The sequence below is a fragment of the Synchiropus splendidus genome, chromosome 4 (genome assembly GCF_027744825.2).
Source record: "Synchiropus splendidus isolate RoL2022-P1 chromosome 4, RoL_Sspl_1.0, whole genome shotgun sequence".
NCBI lineage: Eukaryota > Metazoa > Chordata > Actinopteri > Syngnathiformes > Callionymidae > Synchiropus > Synchiropus splendidus.
This window is the reverse complement of record NC_071337.1, coordinates 33,130,082-33,150,466: the sequence shown is the minus strand read 5'-3', so window position 1 is coordinate 33,150,466 and position 20,385 is coordinate 33,130,082. Positions and strand designations below refer to the sequence as shown.

General features: G+C 43.5%; 1 protein-coding gene across 2 annotated transcripts; it reads left to right on the top strand.

Annotated features, from left to right (window-relative positions):
• Positions 1–952: 952 nt before the first annotated feature.
• Positions 953–18,758, top strand: ntaq1 (N-terminal glutamine amidase 1). Of its 2 annotated transcripts, XM_053862211.1 has the most exons (7): positions 959–1,128; positions 9,924–10,000; positions 10,262–10,361; positions 13,993–14,043; positions 14,112–14,260; positions 18,167–18,291; positions 18,382–18,758. In XM_053862211.1, the coding sequence occupies exons 2-7, from the start codon at positions 9,936–9,938 to the stop codon at positions 18,513–18,515; spliced, it is 624 nt and encodes a 207-aa protein (XP_053718186.1). In that variant the 5' UTR covers positions 959–1,128; positions 9,924–9,935; the 3' UTR covers positions 18,516–18,758. The 2 variants fall into 2 exon arrangements, with proteins under 2 accessions (XP_053718187.1, XP_053718186.1); XM_053862212.1 differs by lacking the exons at positions 9,924–10,000; positions 10,262–10,361 and having other exon boundaries at positions 953–1,128.
• Positions 18,759–20,385: the final 1,627 nt, after the last annotated feature.

Here is a 20,385-nt window from a genome sequence, read left to right as displayed (position 1 = left end):
GTACTTAAAATAGTCTAGATTTAGAAATTGTGGGTTTTTTAAATCTGATATTGATTACTGATTTTTTTTAATCCAAACTCAAACTCAAGCACTGCACCATGCTAGACATAAACCTCGTTCAGTGTTCAGTGTCGCAACATTGACATCAGCAAAGTGCTTACCCAGATGATGCCAGACACACTGTCTGCCATCTGACCTGAACAACGTAAACTGAGATTCATCTGTGAAGAGAACACCTCTCCTACGTGCCAGGCTTGCTGTGAGACAAAACTGCAAATTTCAGCCTTTAATTGTGACCAGTCTAAGGCCCACCTGTGCACTAATTATGATGTCAGATCAGCATTTTGATGTGGCGCATCTGTGAGGTGGGATGGATTATCTCAGCAAAGCAGAAGTGCTCACTATCACACATTTAGACAGATTTGTCAACAATGTCTGAGAGAAATGGTAATATTGTGTATCTGGAATTAATTTTACATCATTAAGTGCATCTCATGACAAAAGTATTGCATTTATATTTTTGTTGAGTGTATGTGAAACAAATGTAAGGAGAAATGTTTCCTATACAATGATGATAATGTCTGATATATATATATATATATATATATATATATATATATATATATATATATATATATATATATATATATATATATATATATATATATATATATATATATAATCATTTAAATCATACAATTTCTTCATCTACACTCTAGAAGTAAAACATATTTTAATATGTTAAAGAATCTTCATTGCCTGTGCGCGATATAACCATGGACGCATGCGCTTAAAGGTGAACGTCAGTTGGTAAAACATGTGCATTTTCCGGTTCCAATCCCGAAATTTCCGGCGGACCGCATCAGGCAGGCGGACCACATCGGGCAGTGTCACCAGGTAGTGTCACACTAGATCAGGCAGTGACACTCCTTACCAGTTGGTAGCGGTAATGCGCCAAAACGTTTATGCCAACCGAAGAAGGAAGAGGAGGAGGAGGAGGTAGAAGAGAACGTGAACAAGATGGTTGAATAGCGATGGATTTCCCAGACTGTGAGCCTAAAAATACTTACTGAGCTCTTGAGAGGATCGAATGAATGAATGACGAGGAGTCTGCCTCCGGCGGTTTATGTAAGTATACTGTCGGTCATTCCATCCGGCCAAAGGACAACTGACTCCACCCCAAGCGATGGGAAAGCAGATGTGGACTGTAGGCTCTCGAATATCTCGCGTTCAGCGTGTGACATTCGCATTTTACACACATGAGCTACGTTCCTAGTCACGGCATGTGAAGTGTTATGAAAGCGTTTGATAAGCATAAACCCAAGTAACGCGTTCGCCTTAATATTGTAAAGCCCGCACTAAAACGAATCTCCGCAATTCCACAGTGCTCGTGTAATCTGAGTATTACGGGGTATACCACACGGTAATGCCAAAGCGAAACCGATTTTAAAGGCACGGAAATATTCCTTATTGTTTTAGAAAATCCAGCTCAGACACTCAGGAAGTTAGAACTCAATTTCATGTGTCATTTCAAAGTACAAGCCTTTTAAAATCCTGCTTATTGAATGTGGATGTGTACGTATATATATATTATAATAATAATTTGGAGAATCCCTTAGGTTGACCACTATTCCAGTGTTCTAGATTTGAAGTAGAGCATCTCGAGAAGTCATCCAGGAAGTTTGAACTCAATATCATGTGCCATTTCAAAATAAACGCCTTTTGAAAATTATCTTTATATTGAATGTGGATGTGTATGCATTTATATTGACATTGTGAAAAATCACTTCGGTTGACCATTATGCCACTGGTCTAGATTTGAACTAGAGCATCTCTAGAAGTCATCCAGGAAGTTTGAACTCAATATCATGTGTCATTTCCAAATAAAAGCCTTTTGAAAATGGCTCAAGTGAATGTGGATATGTATACATTTATATTGATATTGTGAAAAGTTCCTTAGATTGACCACAAAATGCCACTGGTCTAGATTTGAAGTTGAATTGAAAAACACTTTTTTTCCAGCTTTTTTTCAATCTAGCCTCGAGATGAAAAACACTTTTTTCAACTTTTTTTTAAATCTAGAGTTGGAAAAATAATTTCATCTCCTGGGTGTCTTCCAGTTGACCTATGAGTTTTTTTTTTCTAAAACAATAAGGTATATTTCCATCCCTTTTACAGTGGTACCTCGGTTCTCAACCACAATCCGTTCCAGACGTCTATTCGAGAAGCGAATTGTTTGAAATCTGAATCAATTTTTCCCATTACAATTAATGTAAAAATAAATAATGTGTTCAGAGCCTTAAAATAGGCTTTTGTAGAAGTGAATGTAGTGTGTCTGCTGCAGGTGCACTGTTCGTCTATGTGTGTGGCTGCTGCATGTGGGAGGGGTTGCCGAGTGAGCACTGTGGAATTGCGGAGTTTCATTTTGGTGCGGCCTTGACTCCGGTGTAAATATTCACTATAATGTAGCATCTTCCTGCTTCATATCACTCATATGCCAGTGCCCCGCACACTTTGACTATGTATTATCTTACCATTTAGTAAATGCTGATGTTGGTTGTCAGTGCACCAGTTGGGAAATGTGCACGAATTGTGGATGCACGCGCAATTCACCATATTTTTATGGCATTTGAGTAGGAACAAAAATGGGGAATGTTAGTCATGTCAACTCACAATTTGGGAAACTGGCCGTCCATTTATGCATGTTCGTTGTTTTTAGAAACACAGCTTTATTTAACTAGCCAATGATGTAATTAGGGCTGCAATGATAAGTTGTCATCGATAACGACAACAAAAATTTGTCTACGTCAACATCTGTGTATTGATGCTTCATGTTGCTGTCTGGGTCGGGTTGCGGGATGGGCATAGAGAACTGGTTGTTATTTCGAAGCACTGAGAAATTCTGTCACAGGTGGCCTGAGTCAGATTCGCCCCCAACTGTGCAGCCTCGCATCTCATTGTTTTTTTATCTTCTCAGCTGGTGGTGCTCTGTGCAAAATAGTTGGTTTGTGACCCACGACAAAGTACGTCTCAAGGAAGTCGTCATCAGCCAGGCGGCAATCTATTTGCCACCATCAGCTTGACCACCTTATTTAGGTCAGGTCTTCGCACTACGAGTCATCATCACCTCAGATATTAACTGATGAAGGACCTCCGCCACGTCTGTAACAGAATGTGGTGTTTCACAGCCAAAATTAAACATGAAAGACTGTTGTCATATTAATTCTACAAAGAAATTGTGCAAACCACGCTGCTCTCACAACACGTTGAACACAGTGAGACAGAGTACGGTACTGACAATCAAGGAGATTTTAATCATTGAAGTACAGATCCAGACGTCAGAAATTATCAATCAGTCTGGTAACCTGAGAAAAATCTGTGTCTTTTCCTCTTCATGATCCTCATGCAGAGAGCTGTGCTGCTGAGAGATCACTGCACTGAAAACAGTTACTGTAGAGTGCAAAATTATTCATTTAAGCAAATCTGCCTGTCAATAAAATCAGATGTTTATCAGCCCGATAAAGGTGAAAACACGAGAGTTATCAAACAGTGATGTAGTGAAGTGTACCCTGTCTTTCTACTCCTAATAATAACCATAACTGAACACTGAATGCAGCATTTTAGATTGTTATGCAAATAAGACCAATATTTTGGATGAGGTACAGAGTATATGAACATTTATGGTTTTAAATTGTTCTCAAGGACTTATAAAGACCCTTGTTTTAAAGAAATGGAGCTCTCTGTCAACTGTTTCATGGTATATGCTTCACAGGGCTACGTGTTCCTGCATTATGTGTCATTATTTTAATACAACAACAAAAATAGTCGTTAGTTGCAGCCCTAGATGTCATGTCTCTTCTACTCTCAAAGCATCGGTGCTATGGTTAGTTAGAGGAAAATAAATAATCAAGTGTCTTAGTGTACTCTAAACATGTGCGATTGGTTTGTGTACGATTTCTGAAAGTTTACACTCTGATGTTTTTAAAAGTTTCAGATTCAGGCTAATAAGCCTGTACCCGATTCCAAGACCGGCGACTGATTAGTCGTTTTCGTCTTTGTGACGCCCGATGCTGGTCATCTAGATTGGTGAAATACCAAATTATTTTTTGTACAATTTGCTTCGCGTTCCGAATGTCACGCTCGGACCAGCGGATGTTGCTCAGCGTCAGCTAACAGCTCCGTCAAGTGCTAGTGCTTCAAATGGCGTATTTCATTCGGGGCATTGAAGCTTTTTAACACACTTCTCTGCATAACATTTTCCCGTGCATGTGCTGCAGGATGTAAACTTTACATGACAAATTGAAAGAACCTCCACTGCAGACATGCTGCTCCCGAGTAAGCATGACAGGTAGTGATTGGCATTCACAGATCGCCGATCATGATTGGTGGCTGATCTTTTGGAGCATCACTTTTATTTTTCAAGTTAATCAGTGTCAGCCAAGTAAAATAGCTGCACAGGACAACCCTCTACTGAAAGTATTATTGTGCCAACAGCCACTTCATCTCTGTAATGTTATTTGGCTTAGTTCTAGTAAAAAAGTGATCTTTGTGCAAATCGATGTATCCAACTTCTTTTTTTTTACAAAGGAAGTTGTTCAGTACAGATGGCATGTAGGGCTGGGTATCGATTCTAATTTCAAGAATCGATTAGATTCCGATTCTCATGACTTAGAATTGATTATCACGATTCAATTCGATTCGATTCGATCCGATCCGATCTCGATTCAGGTTAGTATTTAAACCATTTTCTGAGCTGTTGCCATGATCACATGACAAGTTACGCAACGTACTAATACTAGTATCATATTGACATTCAACAGGAAATTAATGAAGGATTCATAGTAAATGATAATAAAGATCCAGACACAGAAGGCCAGATGTGACTGCTCATGGGACTGGTGCATTATTAGAAATATGACATTTATGACTGCTGCAGGGATATCGAACTCTTGGCTGTGAGCTTACGTCCCTACTACCTGCCCAGGGAGTTCAGCCACGCCATTGTGCTCATAGTTTACATTCCCCCGCGAGCCGACTCGGAGGCTGCGTGTGACGTCATCCACGGCGCTGTGGCAAGACTCCAAACGAAGCATCCTGAGGCTCTTGTGCTAATCTCTGGGGACTTTAACCATGTCACCTTGGACAATACACTGGCTGCTTTTAACCAGTATGTGGACTGTTACACCAGGGGGAAGAGGACTTTAGACCTGATGTATGCAAATGTGAAGGCTGCACACAGAGCCACCCCCCTGCCTGCACTGGGGAAAGCAGACCACAACCTTGTCCTGCTGAAACCTCACTACTCACCCCGAGTGAGGAAACTACCCACAACAACGCGCTCATTCAGGAAGTGGTCTCCTGAAGCCGAGCTGACCCTGAAGGACTGCTTCGAAATCACGGACTGGGAAACACTTCAGGAGCCTAACAGCAAGAACATGGAGGAGATGGTTGACTGCACAACGGACTACATTAACTTCTGTATGGACACTGTGGTTCCAGTCAGAACTGTATGATGCTTCGCTAACAACAAGCCCTGGATAACAAGTGACATCAAGGGCCTTCTGAACCTGAAGAAGAGAGCCTTTAAAGAGGGCAACACCCAGGAGCTCAAGCGGATACAGAGAGAACTAAGAGCCCAGCTCAGGGAGGCGAAGGAGCAATACAGAAAGAAAATAGAACAAAAGATGCAGGCCAACAACATGAGGGAAGTGTGGGAAGGGATGAAGACCATCACTGGCTGCAACTCCAAGAGAGGTGCCCCCACTGAGGGGGGTGTAGGAATGGCAAACCAGCTTAACCAATTCTTCAATAGGTTTGACCAGCCCAAACCATTCACACCTCTGAACACAGCAGCCCCCACTCTCCCTCAAGTCGTCATCAACAGAGAAGAGGACACCTCCCCTCCCCCCATAACGACATTCACAGCAGCTCAGGTCTGTGGAGAGCTGAAGAGGCTGCGCCCCAACAAAGCTGCAGGTCCTGATGGAGTATCCCCGAGACTACTGAAGGCCTGCGCGAGGGAGCTGGGACACCCCCTTCAACGCATATTCAACCTGAGTTTGGGAGAAGGGAGGGTCCCCCAGCTGTGGAAGACATCCTGCATCATCCCAGTCCCAAAGAAACCACACCCTGGTGAACTGAACGACTTCAGGCCAGTCGCCCTGACGTCACACGTGATGAAGACCATGGAACGGCTGCTGCTCCACCACCTGAGGCCACAGATCCACCACGCCCTGGACCCACTGCAGTTTGCATACAGAGAGAAGACGGGAGTGGAGGATGCCATCATCTTTCAGAACCAGTCACTATCAAAGGAGATTGTGTGGAGGTGGTCCACACTTACAAATACCTGGGAGTGCAGTTGGATGACAAACTGGACTGGACTGCCAACACTGATGCTCTGTGCAGAAAGGGACAGAGCCGCATGTACTTTCTCAGAAGGCTGGCGTCCTTCAACATCTGCAAGAAGCTGCTACAGATCTTCTACCAGTCTGTGGTAGCGAGCGCCCTCATGTATGCAGTAGTGTGCTGGGGGAGCAGCTTGAAGAAGAAGGATGCTGCACGCCTGGACAAACTGGTGAGGAAGGCAGGCTCTGTTGTTGGCACAGAGCTGGACAGCCTAACATCAGTGGCAGAGAGACGGGCATTGAACAGGTTTCTGTCCATCATTGACAATCCTAGTCATCCTCTGCACAACACCATCTCCAGACAGAGGAGTAGTTTCAGCGACAGACTGCTGTCATTGTCCTGCTCCACAGACAGACTGAGGAGATCGTTCCTCCCTCACGCCATTCGGCTCTTCAACATCTCTCGGGAAGGACGATAAAATGGACAAATACACTCTAGACTCACTACACACTCACACCAAAGACACACGTGCACTTTAGTTCGTGACACACACACACACACATTCACATGCTGAACTGTTGTTATTTATTTTAATTTTATTTTAATTTTAATTTCCTATCTCATTGTAGCATTTTTGTTTTACTTGCTCTTATGTTTCCACCTGTCATGCTGCTGGAAATGGGAATTTCTCTTCAGAGATCAATAAAGTATCTATCTATCTATCTATCTATCTATTAAAAATCCACCCAAATGATGTTGCTGTTTAATACAAATGCCTTTTTATTATCAATATGAAAAAAAAAGATTGTCAGCCAGTGAAAATGTAAACTTTAGTAACAATGAATGTTTCACAGTTTTCTGTACGTATTAAAAGTGCAAACATGTAAACAGGGTATTTTAATCTTAAACTATAAATAGAAAACAAATAGGAAATGGAAAGGAATTGGCTGGTTAAAGTGCAAAGAAAATTGAGCTCAGACTGAACATTGAACTTGAAACTGAAGAGAAACTGCCCTACTGTCAACTACTATCACTTGGGAATTGAAAGATTCTTCTGCAAGAAAAGGAGTTCATTCACATGCCCGGGGTTGAGGCAACTCCTTTTTGCTGTGATGATATTGCCAGCGGTCGAAAAAACCCTCTCAGATGCAACACTGGTTCCGGGGACACAGAGTTATCGCTTTGCCATAAGAGCCAAATGAGGATACTCAATTTAATTCTCTCGCCACCAGTCGAGAGGATTGTCCTGCAGGTCTCCTCGCCCTGTAACTTTTGACTTCATCTGCTGCCTTTTCAGCTTGAGTTTTCTGTGCTCCGCTCTCCTCACTTGCTCTGTAGGCTTCTCCAAGGAGACACTCCAAAGCACTGAATTGTTTGGGGTTAGGTGCAGGGGGTTGAGGTTTCAACTCATTCTCCACTCCACCAGCTTTATCATCAGCATCATCTTTCTGTGTGGCAGAGAAGAGAACAAATGTGTATTGCATACAGAGGTGCACGTGTTTGTATGTGTACAGAGACAGGATTTGCTTGATTTTTTTTCCCCCCAAGGGGTCTCTTATTACTTACATTAGATGCTGCGACCTCCATCCCACTGACTACTTCAGTCAGAAGTCTGGAAAAGGTGTTGTCCTGCTCCTCTTCACTGAGGAATGGGAGGGCTTTGAAGCGTGGATCGAGAGCAGAGGCGACATGCAGCATATCCTTCTGTTTCACATACCTGAAATTTTAATTTCACACATTTAAATCAACCTATACCATCAAGGAGGATACTGTGTTTCTCTAATTATTCTTCTCTTCATAGACTGTCTCCCATATAGACTCACTCACACGCACGCACGCACGCCTACCTTGTGCTGAGGTTTTTCTTGATCTCATCCTTGATGTCCTTAACAACTTTAGAGTCTTCAGGGAGACTGGTCATCTCCTTCAGCAGCAGGGCATGCATGGGTGCGACGACAGAGAGAGTTGGGGACTTTTCTTCTGACATAACTTGAGTTGCTGTTTTCATTGGCTTCAGGGCTCTGACCACATCTTCTGCATCTGTTATGTCTTCCTCCTTTAGGCTGCACAGATCCTTTTCATTTCTACGAACTTCGGGTGACAGCAAAGCGGCAGAGATTGCAGGTTGAGCTCCAGAAAGCGTTCAAGCATTTCCAGAGCACTGTTCCACCGGGTCACAACGTCAATTGTGAGCTTGTGTGCTTTCAGCTGCAGTAACTTCTGCTTTTCTCTGAGAATGCGGGTGGCTGCTGTACTGCGGTGAAAGAACTTTGCAATGTGCCTCACTCTCCCAAGCAAACATGCGATATTAGGGAGTTTAAGACCGGCTTGCGAGGCGAGGTTGAGTATGTGTGCAAAGCAGCCCACATGAGATTGCCCCATGATATCAACTGCACGCACCATATTTGCAGCGTTGTCAGTCACCATGACAGGGTCTTTGCTCACCAGCCCCCACTGCTCTAATGCTGCCGTCAACATTTCAGCCAGACACACAGAACGATGGTCAGTTTCAACCTCTGTGGTCTGTAGCACATATGAGATGAGGTTCCACTCCTCATCAATATAGTGCGTTGTCCACGTGTCACTTGTGATGCCCACCCTCACTGCTGACTGAAGCTTACTCTTCACGTTTTGTTTCACAGACTGGTACATATTAGGGATAACTTCTCCAGACAGACGTTTGCGAGACACCATAATGTAGTGTGGCTCTGTGACTTTCATTAGCCGCCTGAAGCCCTCGTTTTCAACGACGGAATAGGGGTGCATATCTTTACAAATGAAGCCTGCAATCGCTTCAGTTATTTTTACAGAGCGTGCAGAATTACCCGGTAGTCGTAAAGTTTGCTCGAGTGTCATTTGTTGTGGCCCGGTGGATGGCTTGGACAGGAGCTGTGGGTGATCGTAGGTTGGTCATATTTCCGCAATACTTCACCTCCATTTGGCATAACCTGCAAATTGCTTTGCATTTGTCGAGCGCGTTCTTGTCTTGGTCACTTCTGAACCCCAAATGGTGCCAGACGGTCACTTTTAGCGTTTCTGGGGTTTTCAAACCCGGCATATCGCTAGCGTTGCCACTGTGAGAAGCCATGTTGTTTTGGTTTTGTCACAGGTGCGTGCATGCGTCAAAGGGGTTGGACTTCACCCGGAGAATATGTGTTAAAACATAAATGAATTAATCTGATCTTTGGACCTGCGAATCGATTTTATGGAATTGATGTACGAATCGATTCAGAATCGGAAAATCGATTTTTTTAAACACAGCACTAATGGCATGACATGTCGTGTGGGGTGGGTGGGCTGGGCTTTGGATGCCCTGTTTCAAAATCCTAGCTAAATGCCTGATTAGATTGGGATGTTAGTTTCTAGTAACATAGATAAGTATGATCAGGGAATTATTTATTTGTCAACAGTACATTTGTTCCAAAATTTACCTCCTCTGGAATCGTTAATTATGTACTCTAAAATATTTCAATGTAGAAAACTGATGAGAATATCAGTACCTTAAAAATGTGTCTTCTTATGATATTTTATTAATTATTCAAACTGAACTTTGGTTTCTTGAATTTTTTTTTAAGTGACTGTGGACCATGAATTTTGATGATCGAAGCATAACACCAAAACGTGAAGATTGTGTTTACACAAGTTGTTACTGGTGAGTACTACAAAACCATTACAATTATTAAAAATCATGCATTACTGTTGAGAATAAATACATGTACTTGTTTTCAACAATAATGCCAGCAATATTCGAATGGTTTACAACAACTATACACTCCAAAATATATGTGTGTGCGTGCGTGTGCGCACGCGCATGTTACACCCAATTTCACTACTTTGTGCTAATACGGCCACCTGCCATCATTGATATTCATGCTACTACTTACAACAACACTGAATATTGTGTGTGTTACAGTGAGGAAAATGTTTGGAAATTGTGTGACTTCATAAAGACTGAAGGAACTGCTCCATTGGATCAACTTTTTGTGGTGTTCATCTCCAATGACAAGAAAGCGGTGAGAATTTTCTCATCTTGGCTGTTGCTAATTTTTATTGGCTCAATACAGATCCTTGATGTGGTTCTTAGAATACATGTAGTACCTCTTAATTTTCCTTAAAGCAACTGATTGTAGTTTGAGAATATTTGCTTTTGGCAGCACCACAGGTAAATGAGTGTAATTGCAAGCTGTCGTAAAGCTTGGTCTCCGGTCGGCCCCCTCATCCTACATTTGTTCATGAGGGAAGACCGTGGCAAAACAGCGAAAAATGAAATCACAGATGGAAATATACTCAACACCGTCCAGCTGATACTTGCAAAGGCAAGTCTAGAAGCATTCAATATCATTCAACATCAGAGATCGAACTCTGTCATGCAGCGAGTGAGGAGAGGCAGGATCCACTGAGAAGCGGAAGAAGCTGCAAGACCCAACAGACCACGATAATAAAACTTTATTTCCACTGCACGTTTCAGAATGAAGCAAAGGGGAAAGTTTGAGCATTTACTGATTTGGTGGCTACAAACCTTCTGTCTTTTAGTTATGAGAAATAAATCTGTGAGATGCAGCCATCATCAGGGGTCCATCTCCTTCACATGTCTGGCTGGAATGCACAATGGAATGCTTACTTGCGTTCGGCGAGCAACGGACATCACTCATTGTGGAGTCTTCCTTGGAAAAACATGCTGGAAACCGTCATGTTCATCTCATCGGCTCCCATTTAAGACATCACGGTTAGAAACTATTCTTCCTCAGTCAGTTCCAGAACAATCACCAGAGACTAGTCACGTCATTCACCAGCTCTGAGTAGATTTGCAGATCAGAGGACTCAAGGGCAGCAGCCACCGATAGAACATCATATATGGCATGTTACACTCGTCCAAACCAGATGGACCATAAACACTGCAATTGACAGTGAATCGACTAAGGCTGTGTACCATTTCCCACCCTAACAGTCGTTTTTGACCCTGACAGTTGGTGTTGCACGTTCACGTGTAAGTAGTGTGCCAATACTCCCAAGACAGATGGCACTCGTTGTTCACCACTGAAATGAAGTGGGAATATGATCTTCTGTTTGTTTACTTTCTCTCGTATTACTCGTTAGCGACCCAAGTGGTCTACCATGTCCAACAACATGAACAATACAACATGTTCGTACAACTGTATGCTTTTATTTCTTCTTAACAAACAACAGTCAGCTAGCATCCAGGCTAACGTTAACTTTGTCATCCCTTCAACAGATCAATCACCGCAACATAGCGGCAAAGCCAGCTTCGGCGGCCCATTTCTTCTCCGTTGGTTATCTAAACCAAGTGAGATTATCAGCACAGATGCAAGAGGTTGCAAAATCGTTGAAGCTGGCATTTCCAAAACATCTCCAACACTCGATAAGCAAAAAACAAAACACAGCACGGCAGCCAATTTGTCTTTACGCGTGACGTCATGAAGTGTTGTCCCAATTCTTAGGGACGTCAATTACTTCACTTTGTCGTCGGAGGGCACTTCATAGTGGACGGCATTCAAAACCAAGTGCTCTTGTTAAGTGCAAGTGTGAGAAATGGCACACAGCCTAAATGCTAGTGGACGTTAGCCACAGACGCCAGCCGCCAGTGGTTAATTTTGGAGCTATTCCGTTTTGCAGGTTATGTCTTCACTATACTATGATAAACACAATAAAATAAGTAATGGACACTTACAAGTTTGTTATCATCTCAAAAATAAAGACCCGCAGTCAGCAAAAAATAATGACTTTTCTATCCGATACAAACACTGTTTTTCAACACATTATATTGACTAACATGACTAGCATGGTTATTAGCATTGTGTCTAATCGGTTTGGCCAACTATACGTTCACTGTGCGCTTCGGCAGTGCAATACAACAAACAGCAGACATCCTTAACTGTGTTAGAACATGAGCAAATCATTTTCGCTTGCTGTCAATTCATTGAAGAACTATTTTCACCATACACAAAGTATTTCTAGCACCCATTTTAGCACTGCAGTTCAACTGTTTCATGACGAATATACACTACCGGTCAAAAGGTTTAGAACACCCCAATTTTTCCAGTTTCCAGTTTTTACTGAAAATTATGCTGTTTAATGTGTCATTGCACTCAGACGTGAAAGCATACTATAAATATGCAATTGGAGTCAAAAAATGAAATTATGGAATCTATTTATAGACCAAAATGTATTCTAATCTTCTAACTGTTGACTCATCAAAGTAGCCATCTTTGACAGATATAACAGCTGAACACACATGAGGCATTCTTTCTACAATAGAAATCAAATGTTCTTCGGAAAGTTCTTCCCATGTCTGTTGTGGAAATTCCCATAAATGTGTGGCACTTGTGGGTTGCTTTGCTTTCACTCTTTTGTCCATTTCATCCCAAACCAGCTCAATGGGGTTTAAGTCCTGAGACTGTGCTGGCCACTCCATTTCAACTTTACCAGCTTGTTCTTTTTTCGCAAGATCTGGTATAGCTTGGACTTATGTTTTGGGTCATTATCTTACTGTAAGATGAACTCCTGACCAACTAGAAACATACCAGAACGTATTGCATGGCGATGCAGGATGCTGTGGCAGCCATTTTGGTTCAGGGTGCCTCTCACTCTGAACAAGTCACCAACCCTGGATCCAGCAAAACAACCCCAGACCATCACACTTCCTCCTCCATATTTGACAGTTGAAGCCACACACTGTGGAAGCATCCTTTCACCTACTCTACGCCGTACAAACATCCTGCGTAATGAACCGAAGATTTGACTGGACGAGTTGCAGCAAGATTGTTTTTGTTAGGACGTCAAAATAAGAAAAGAGGCTTGGCTGGGCGAAGAAACACTGCCATTAGACTACTGAAGACTGGAAAAAGGTACTGTGGACTGATGAATCCAAATTTTAAATCTTCGGTTCATCACGCAGGATGTTTGTACGGTGTAGAGTAGGTGAAAGGATGTTTCCACAGTGTGTGGCTTCAAATGTCAAACATGGAGGTGGGAGTGTGATGGTCTGGGGTTGTTTTGCTGGATCCAGGGTTGGTGACTTGCTCAGAGTGAGAGGCACCCTGAACCAAAACAGCTACCACAGCATCTTGTAGTGCCGTGCAATACCCTCTGGTATGTGTCTAGTTGGTCAGGGGTTCATCTTACAGCAAGATAATGACCGGTAGTGTATATAATACACTTGTATACAACAAGCATATATACATTTGTATAATGATTTGGCAGTACAACAGAGACAGCAGTTAACACAAAATTGACTTACAAGTCGAGGAGATACATTGCGGCTGCAGGATCAGATGAAAAGTCTTTTGTCGCTCTCAGTTATTGCCAGGCTGTAATTGCGTCCCCTTGACCCTTGTCCGGGATCCTGCTCTGTCAATCCATTCTTCTGCCATGATGTAAACAAAGGAACTCAGCTCGCTGCCGAAGTCGCTCTGACCTTCTGCCGTAAGGTAAAGGGCTGTGACGGCACTCACAGAATGCGAGTGGGGTGGCTTTCCCAGAGAAAGTAAGATAGTCCAAGGGAGCGTTTAACAGAGCTGCAGAGTCTGACTCTGGGATTTTGGAATGTTCATAATGAAACCTGTCATCTAAGGATATTTGAAAATAATCCATCTATGTCTAAATGTTATGCATTGTTACTTTAAGGTACCACTTTGGAAGCAGAAGACAGGCTGTGGAGATGAACCAGTAATCTGGGTAAATCCTGTTTTCCTAATGGCAATGACTGCATCTGAATGACTTGTGATATCCTGAATTCCTTTCAGGACTATCATGTGGTGCTTCTGCATGCCAGCACAGAGCGTGAGCCCCTGATTTATGATCTGGACTCTGTAATGCCCTTTCCTTGTACCCTTGAGCAATATGCCACCAAAGCCCTGCGGTCGGACCATGAAATTAAACCTCAGTTCCACAGGTAATGTTGATCATTATTATTTTTTTAAATCAAGAATTGCATTTTGATATTTCCTTTGCCTTTTTAATTAATTATTAACAATAGCAACATCAGCAGGCAGAAAAATAACTGCCATCAACATGTTCCTATCATGCTCCTGTCCATGTTCCGTATCTTGTAGTGTGTGCGTGTCTGAGGATTCATGTCCACATGTGTTGACTCCCACCCCTCAACCCCCCACCCCCTCTCTCTATGACTTGTCACCAATCTCTATGACTCTCCTTTTACTTGTCTGTTGTACAGTTGAGCATGTCACATTTGCTCTTTGGTCTCTGCTCCTGGCCAATGCTACGTCGCCGCCTCCTGGTCTTTAGACACTGAAGTCACATATACTTATACAGTATCATAACACCACTGAAGGATGATTGCTGAAAAGCGCTTCAATGGTCAAGTGTGACCAAAAAAAGTGGAAATAAGGGGGAAACCCTGGTGTCTCATGAGATGTGCAGTTGTCCATGAACATTTGTGCATCTGAACCTGTCGTAGCCAAATGGCTCTTTCTTCAGGTGACAATTTTGTCAGAGGATCTTTTGAAATCCGATGCAGCACACCATCTTTGACAGTTTCCCCCAGTGTTTCAGATATCTGATGAAAGAGTCTGAATTTTTCTCTCTCTCTCTCTCCAACTTGCGCAAACCTGAAGGATGCGATTTCTTGGCTCAGGGAGGACATTTGCAGGCACGGCGATGTACCTGGGGTGAAAGAACTAATGATTGTGGCTCTTATTGTGATCAACCAGATGCATGTGCAAAAACCATTCAGAACACAGTGGCGTGAGATAGATCCACCGTACCCTGCTCGATGCAACTGTGGTGGTCGTGTGGATACGCGTAATCTGTGGGCCACCTTCAGTGCCAGCACTCACAAACTACTACAGTGTCCTGGCTGAGTCTGAGCATGATGCAGCTACTGTGGTCTGTGTTGCGACTTACGCCCCGAGTCCTGCCGTAGAGGCCCCTGTTCCAGAGGGAAGCAGCGTATGAGCACTCAACACACGGCTTGTGCTCCACCTCAAGAAGGTGGTTCTCACCACCTTCGACCATACTGATCATTGGTCGGAGGGAGGGAGGGATCCATTCTTAACCCAAGAATGCATTGTTTGCCAGGAGCACAAGTGCAAACCATCATTTGAGACTTATCTTCGTTTCTTGTATTGATCAAATGTATTGTGTTAATTTGGGGACGATTGACGCCGACCTAAGACAGTCAGAAAGAGGTTCTGATCTGGAGTGACCACAGCCTCCTGCCAGAGGGAAGCAGGACAAACAGTCCGTGACCAGGGTGAAAAGGTTCAGCTCTGATCAGACCTGCACGTCTCTGGATCCCCAAGACATACAGGTCATGAAGAGGTGGCAGACTGCAACCGATCACCTTCTCAGAAGAACTCACAGTGTGGTGCAGTCTGCTCTTGTCCCTGGAGGTGATGTTGCTGTACCAGACGGTGATGGAGGATGTGAGGATTAACTCGATAATGGCTGTGTACGTAGAACTTCACCAGCAACTTTGTCAGCAGTCGTAGTTCTCGTTACTGCCGCAAGAAGAACATTCTCTGCTGGGCCTTACTGACGAGGGACCTGATGGTTAGCTCCCATTTGAGGTCTTCTGTGATGGTGGTTCCCAGGAAGCAGGAGTCCACAATCGGAATTAGCGAACCAGCTAACATGAGAGGGGACAGAGGAGCTATGATTCTCCTGAAGTCCATGATCATCTCCACTGTCTTCTGGGCGTTGTTGTGGCTGCACCAGGACACCAGCCCCTCCACCTCCATCCTGTAAGCTGACTCATCTCCATCTGAGATGAGCCCGATGATGGTGGTGTCATCCGCAAACTTGATCAGCTTCACGGACTGGTGCCTGGAGGGGCAGCAGTTGGTGTACAGGGAAATGAGCCATGGAGAGAGAACACAGCCCTGAGGAGACCTGATGTTGAGGATCCGAGTGACGGAGACAGTCGTCCCCAGCCACACGCACTGACTCTGGCCGGTCAGGAAGTCCGTAATCCACCTGCATAGGGAGTCTGGCACGTTGAGCTGGCGAAGCTTGTCTTCAAGCAAAGCTGGAAGAATTGTCCACAAACAGGATCCTGTCATAGGTTCCTGCAGAGTCCAGATGCTCCTGAATGAAATGAAGGGCCTGGTTTACTGCATCGTCCACAGATCTGTTGGCTCTTTAGTCAAACTGCAATGAGTCCATGACGGGAGCAGTGATAGATTTCAGGTGGGATAGAACCAGGCACTCAAAGGACTTCATGACCACAGACATCAGTGCCACCGGTCTGTAGTCATTCAGTGCTGTGATCCTGGCTTTCTTGGGAACAGGAATAATAGTGGAGGAGTAAAAGCAGGCAGGAACATGACAGGACACCAAGGAAGCATTGAAGATGTCAGTGAACACTGGAGCCAGCTCAGTGGCATAATGCTTCAGGATGGCAGGGACCTGCAGCCTTCCGAAGGTTCAGGTCCTGCTCCACGATGTCAAGAGAACGAGGGGGGATGGGATGGAGTGGCACATCTGTGACTGTGTTTGTCTTTGCTGTCTCAGTGACATCGTTCGTCTTAGTTGCGTCGCTAAGAGACAGCATCGTACTTTGCTGTAAAGTGGAACAGGGGGCTAGAGTTCAAGTCCTGTGCAAGAGTGAGGTTGTTCAGAGTGTGTTAGGCTGATAAACACCGAATTTTATTGACAGACAGATTTGCTTAAATCAATAAGGCTGCGCCCTACAGTAACTGTTTTACTGCTATGATGTGGCTGTGGCTGTCTGCATGAGGAGGACCGTGAGGATGAAAAGACGCAGCTTGATTTTCCCCAAGTTACTGAAGATCACCAGACTATTCATCTACTATTGATCATTTCCGACTTCTGGATCTGTACTTCAATGATTAAAACCTTCTTGATCATCAGTAATCTCTCTCACTTTGCTCAATGTGTTATGAGAGTGTGGATCAATAAAGATGCTTCGTATTACGCAGCTTCTTTTCGCTATTTATTTGTAAAATAAACATGTACACTCTTTCATGTTTAGTTATAGCTGTGAAAGGCCACATTTTGTTACAGCTGTGGCGGAGTTCCGTCATTAGTTAATATTTAAGGTGAGGACAACTCATAGTATTAAGAATTGACAGAAATAAGGAGGCCAAACCGATGTTGGTAAATAGGTTGTCGTGCGGCTCATGACGACTTCCTTTAGACATGCTTCGTCAGTGTCAACATCATCGTTCAAGGGGCTTCTTGTCTCACCTCATCTGTCAACCTGTCCATCGTCATCACAAACAAGAAGGGGCTCAGAGCTGAGCCTTGGTGGTCCCACCTCCACCATGACCCCTTCAGTATCTAACTTGAGACTGATCACTGTCCGATACTCTTCACTTCTTTATGAAGTTTATTTAACTTTGCTTATTTCCATTTTTATTTTGTTAGTTATTGTCATGGTGGTCATGGTGGGCCTGATCCAAGAGCTAATCGTTCCAGGATGACAGAAGACTCTGACCAGAGAGAATAAGTTAACATGTTCGTTAAAAGCACGATCAACGCAAATAAAAACGGGAACAGAACAATGAATACAAAACAGGCAGAACAGATCATACGGTTCAAACACACTAGGATGCAGGATAAATGCCTGACAATAATGAATGAATGAATAATGAATAGCTGAATACATGATAAACATGCACATTTACCTGCAATGACCAGCCAAATGTAATATGGTGTACTAATCCAAATGTTGTGGGGCTTGTTTGTTGTCACTGTCAGTTTTTAGAGTGATCTTGCAAACGTGAACAACTACTATGCCTTCACTGATCAAAATCATTCCACCAGCTTATTTTTTTTTTTTTTTAATAACAAAATGCTTTGCTTTATGATGCAACAGGATGTTACGTGTTGTACCTTCTGCCTGCTACTTGAAGCACTTCGCCTCTGATCGATCACACATGAAGGATGCTTTTGGACAATGGAAGATGCCCCCGCCACATTATCCTGCAATCAGTAACACAGGTGAACTGCTGAAACCAGTTACATGCACTGACTTGTGTGCTACAAGTGATCATGCCCCAAAGTTTACTTTTTGGTGCTTCTCTTCCACAGCATGTCAAATGAATCTGAATGAGTTCATCAGTATGGATGCACATGTGGGCTGGGGAAGGATTTTCACACTGGACAACTTTCTGCTGAGCTTCATGGGAGAAATGCCGACTGAAAATAGACGTGTTGCCATCTGAAGCAAGGAAAAATTCTATCTGACAGTTGTCACTTTGTTAAAGCCCCTCCAGCATGCATTGGCAACTTTTCTGGCTGATGTATGTTGTGATAGGAAGATTCTTTTGTTTCCACTTATGTCGTGTGTAAAAAAAATGGAAAATGTAAAAATTGAAATTACTAAACAACTAAATGCTGGGCTGTACACCATGCTACATGCGCCAACATAAAATCAAATAAATAGACTGGGTACCAACTACATTTAAGCCGTCCATGCTGTCAGTCTGCTCTTTTCATCCAACACAGTAGTGAATTCTCGGTGTAGTTGGTTCACTTATATCTGCACATCAACACATAACTAGTGGTGGCTTGCCTTTTTGCTATTTATTGCAGCTGTTCGTGATGTCTTCTTTGCTGGCTCTGTGGTGGAAGATGTTCCTGCTGCTGGCTCTGTGGGTCCGGTTTAATGGGAATTGCGCATTAGTTATACAATATTAATATTGGAATTGCTTGTGCTACTTATAAAGACGTTACTTACAGATGGAGGAATGCTGAGTGAAGGGAGTGTGGTTGAGTGTGCCTGAGAATGAGAAGTTACAGGTGCAGCACAATGGCGGGAGTGAAGCACACCAGAGGCCTGAGCAGACATTGTAATTCATTTGAGGGTCCAAGGTCAGACGGAGGAGGCTGGAAAGTACCATCTTCTCCGGAGCTGGAAGCAGCTAGTCCTGTTAAGAGCGACCTGGGTCCGGAGGAGGGGAGCATGCCTTGTGATCGCACTGGCGTCAACAGCTGAGGACCAATCAGACGAGGACGGCGCCCACGTGGAGAATTTTTGTGTATAAAGTGGTTAAGACCCCAGATAGTGTTTTGTCACTTTACCAGACGACTGCTGAGATCAAGTCAGGTGTAGTTGCTGACCCAGAATTCTGCACAAGTATTAGACTCCTCTGTCAGCATAAAATTCTTGGATATAACTTGTTGGTTTCTTGGTAGTTGGTAACAGGTTTTACAGTTGTTATCCCTATCACCACTCCTGTCTTCATTACGCCTTTCACGCATATACAGTATTTTCCCTGTCTTGAGGAATTTGAGAAGTACCTGAAACAATAGAAGCATCATTTAATTTATTTGATCTGCCATAATATCAAAAGATTAAATCATTTCTAATTATTGTTGGAGAATAAATTAATATATCTTATTAGAAACATGTGCGACAGTTAAAGTACGATATGTTTTGCAACACCAATGGAATGTTGAACTGTGGTCCACCCATGCTGAACACGGTCAGGTTAACAATAATAGTTACTTTTGAACTTTACACCACAGCGGAAATGGTTGGACGGTGGATGACTTATCTGATGGACTGAGTTCATTGCATGCTGGGCTTTGCCGGGCTCTTGCAGTGCTCCTCCTTGCACAAAGGAGGAGGTAGTAGTGCTGCTGCTGGGTTGTTGCCCTCCCACAGCCTCCTCCACGTCTCCTGATGTACTGGCCTCTCTCCTGGTAGCACCTCCATGCTCTGGACACTATGCTGACAGACACAGCAAACCTTGCCACAGCTCGCATTTATGTGGCATCCTGGATGAGCTGCAGTACCTGAGCCACTCGTGTGGGTTGTAGATTCTGTCTCATGCTACCACGAGAGTGAAAGCACCGCCAGCATTCGAAAGTGACCAAAACATCAGCCTGAAAGCATCAGAACTGTGAAGTGGTCTGTGGTCGCCACCTGCAGAACCACTCTTTTTTTGGGTGTGTCTTGCCAATTGCCTATAATTTCCACCTGTTTGTGTGGTTGACTTGGAGTTACAATGTGTTGTTTAAGTGTTCCCTTTATTTGTTTGAGGTAAAGGCTATAAGACCATCTCCAAGCAGCTTGATGTTTCTGTGACA

Coding starts and splice junctions, on each gene's coding strand:
- ntaq1 (XM_053862211.1), top strand. CDS start 9,936: ATGAATTTTGATGATCGAAGCATAACACCAAAACGTGAAGATTGTGTT. Junction 10,001..10,261: donor GTTTACACAAGTTGTTACTG/GTGAGTACTACA, acceptor TGTGTGTTACAG/TGAGGAAAATGTTTGGAAAT. Junction 10,362..13,992: donor TCTCCAATGACAAGAAAGCG/GTGAGAATTTTC, acceptor TGTTACTTTAAG/GTACCACTTTGGAAGCAGAA.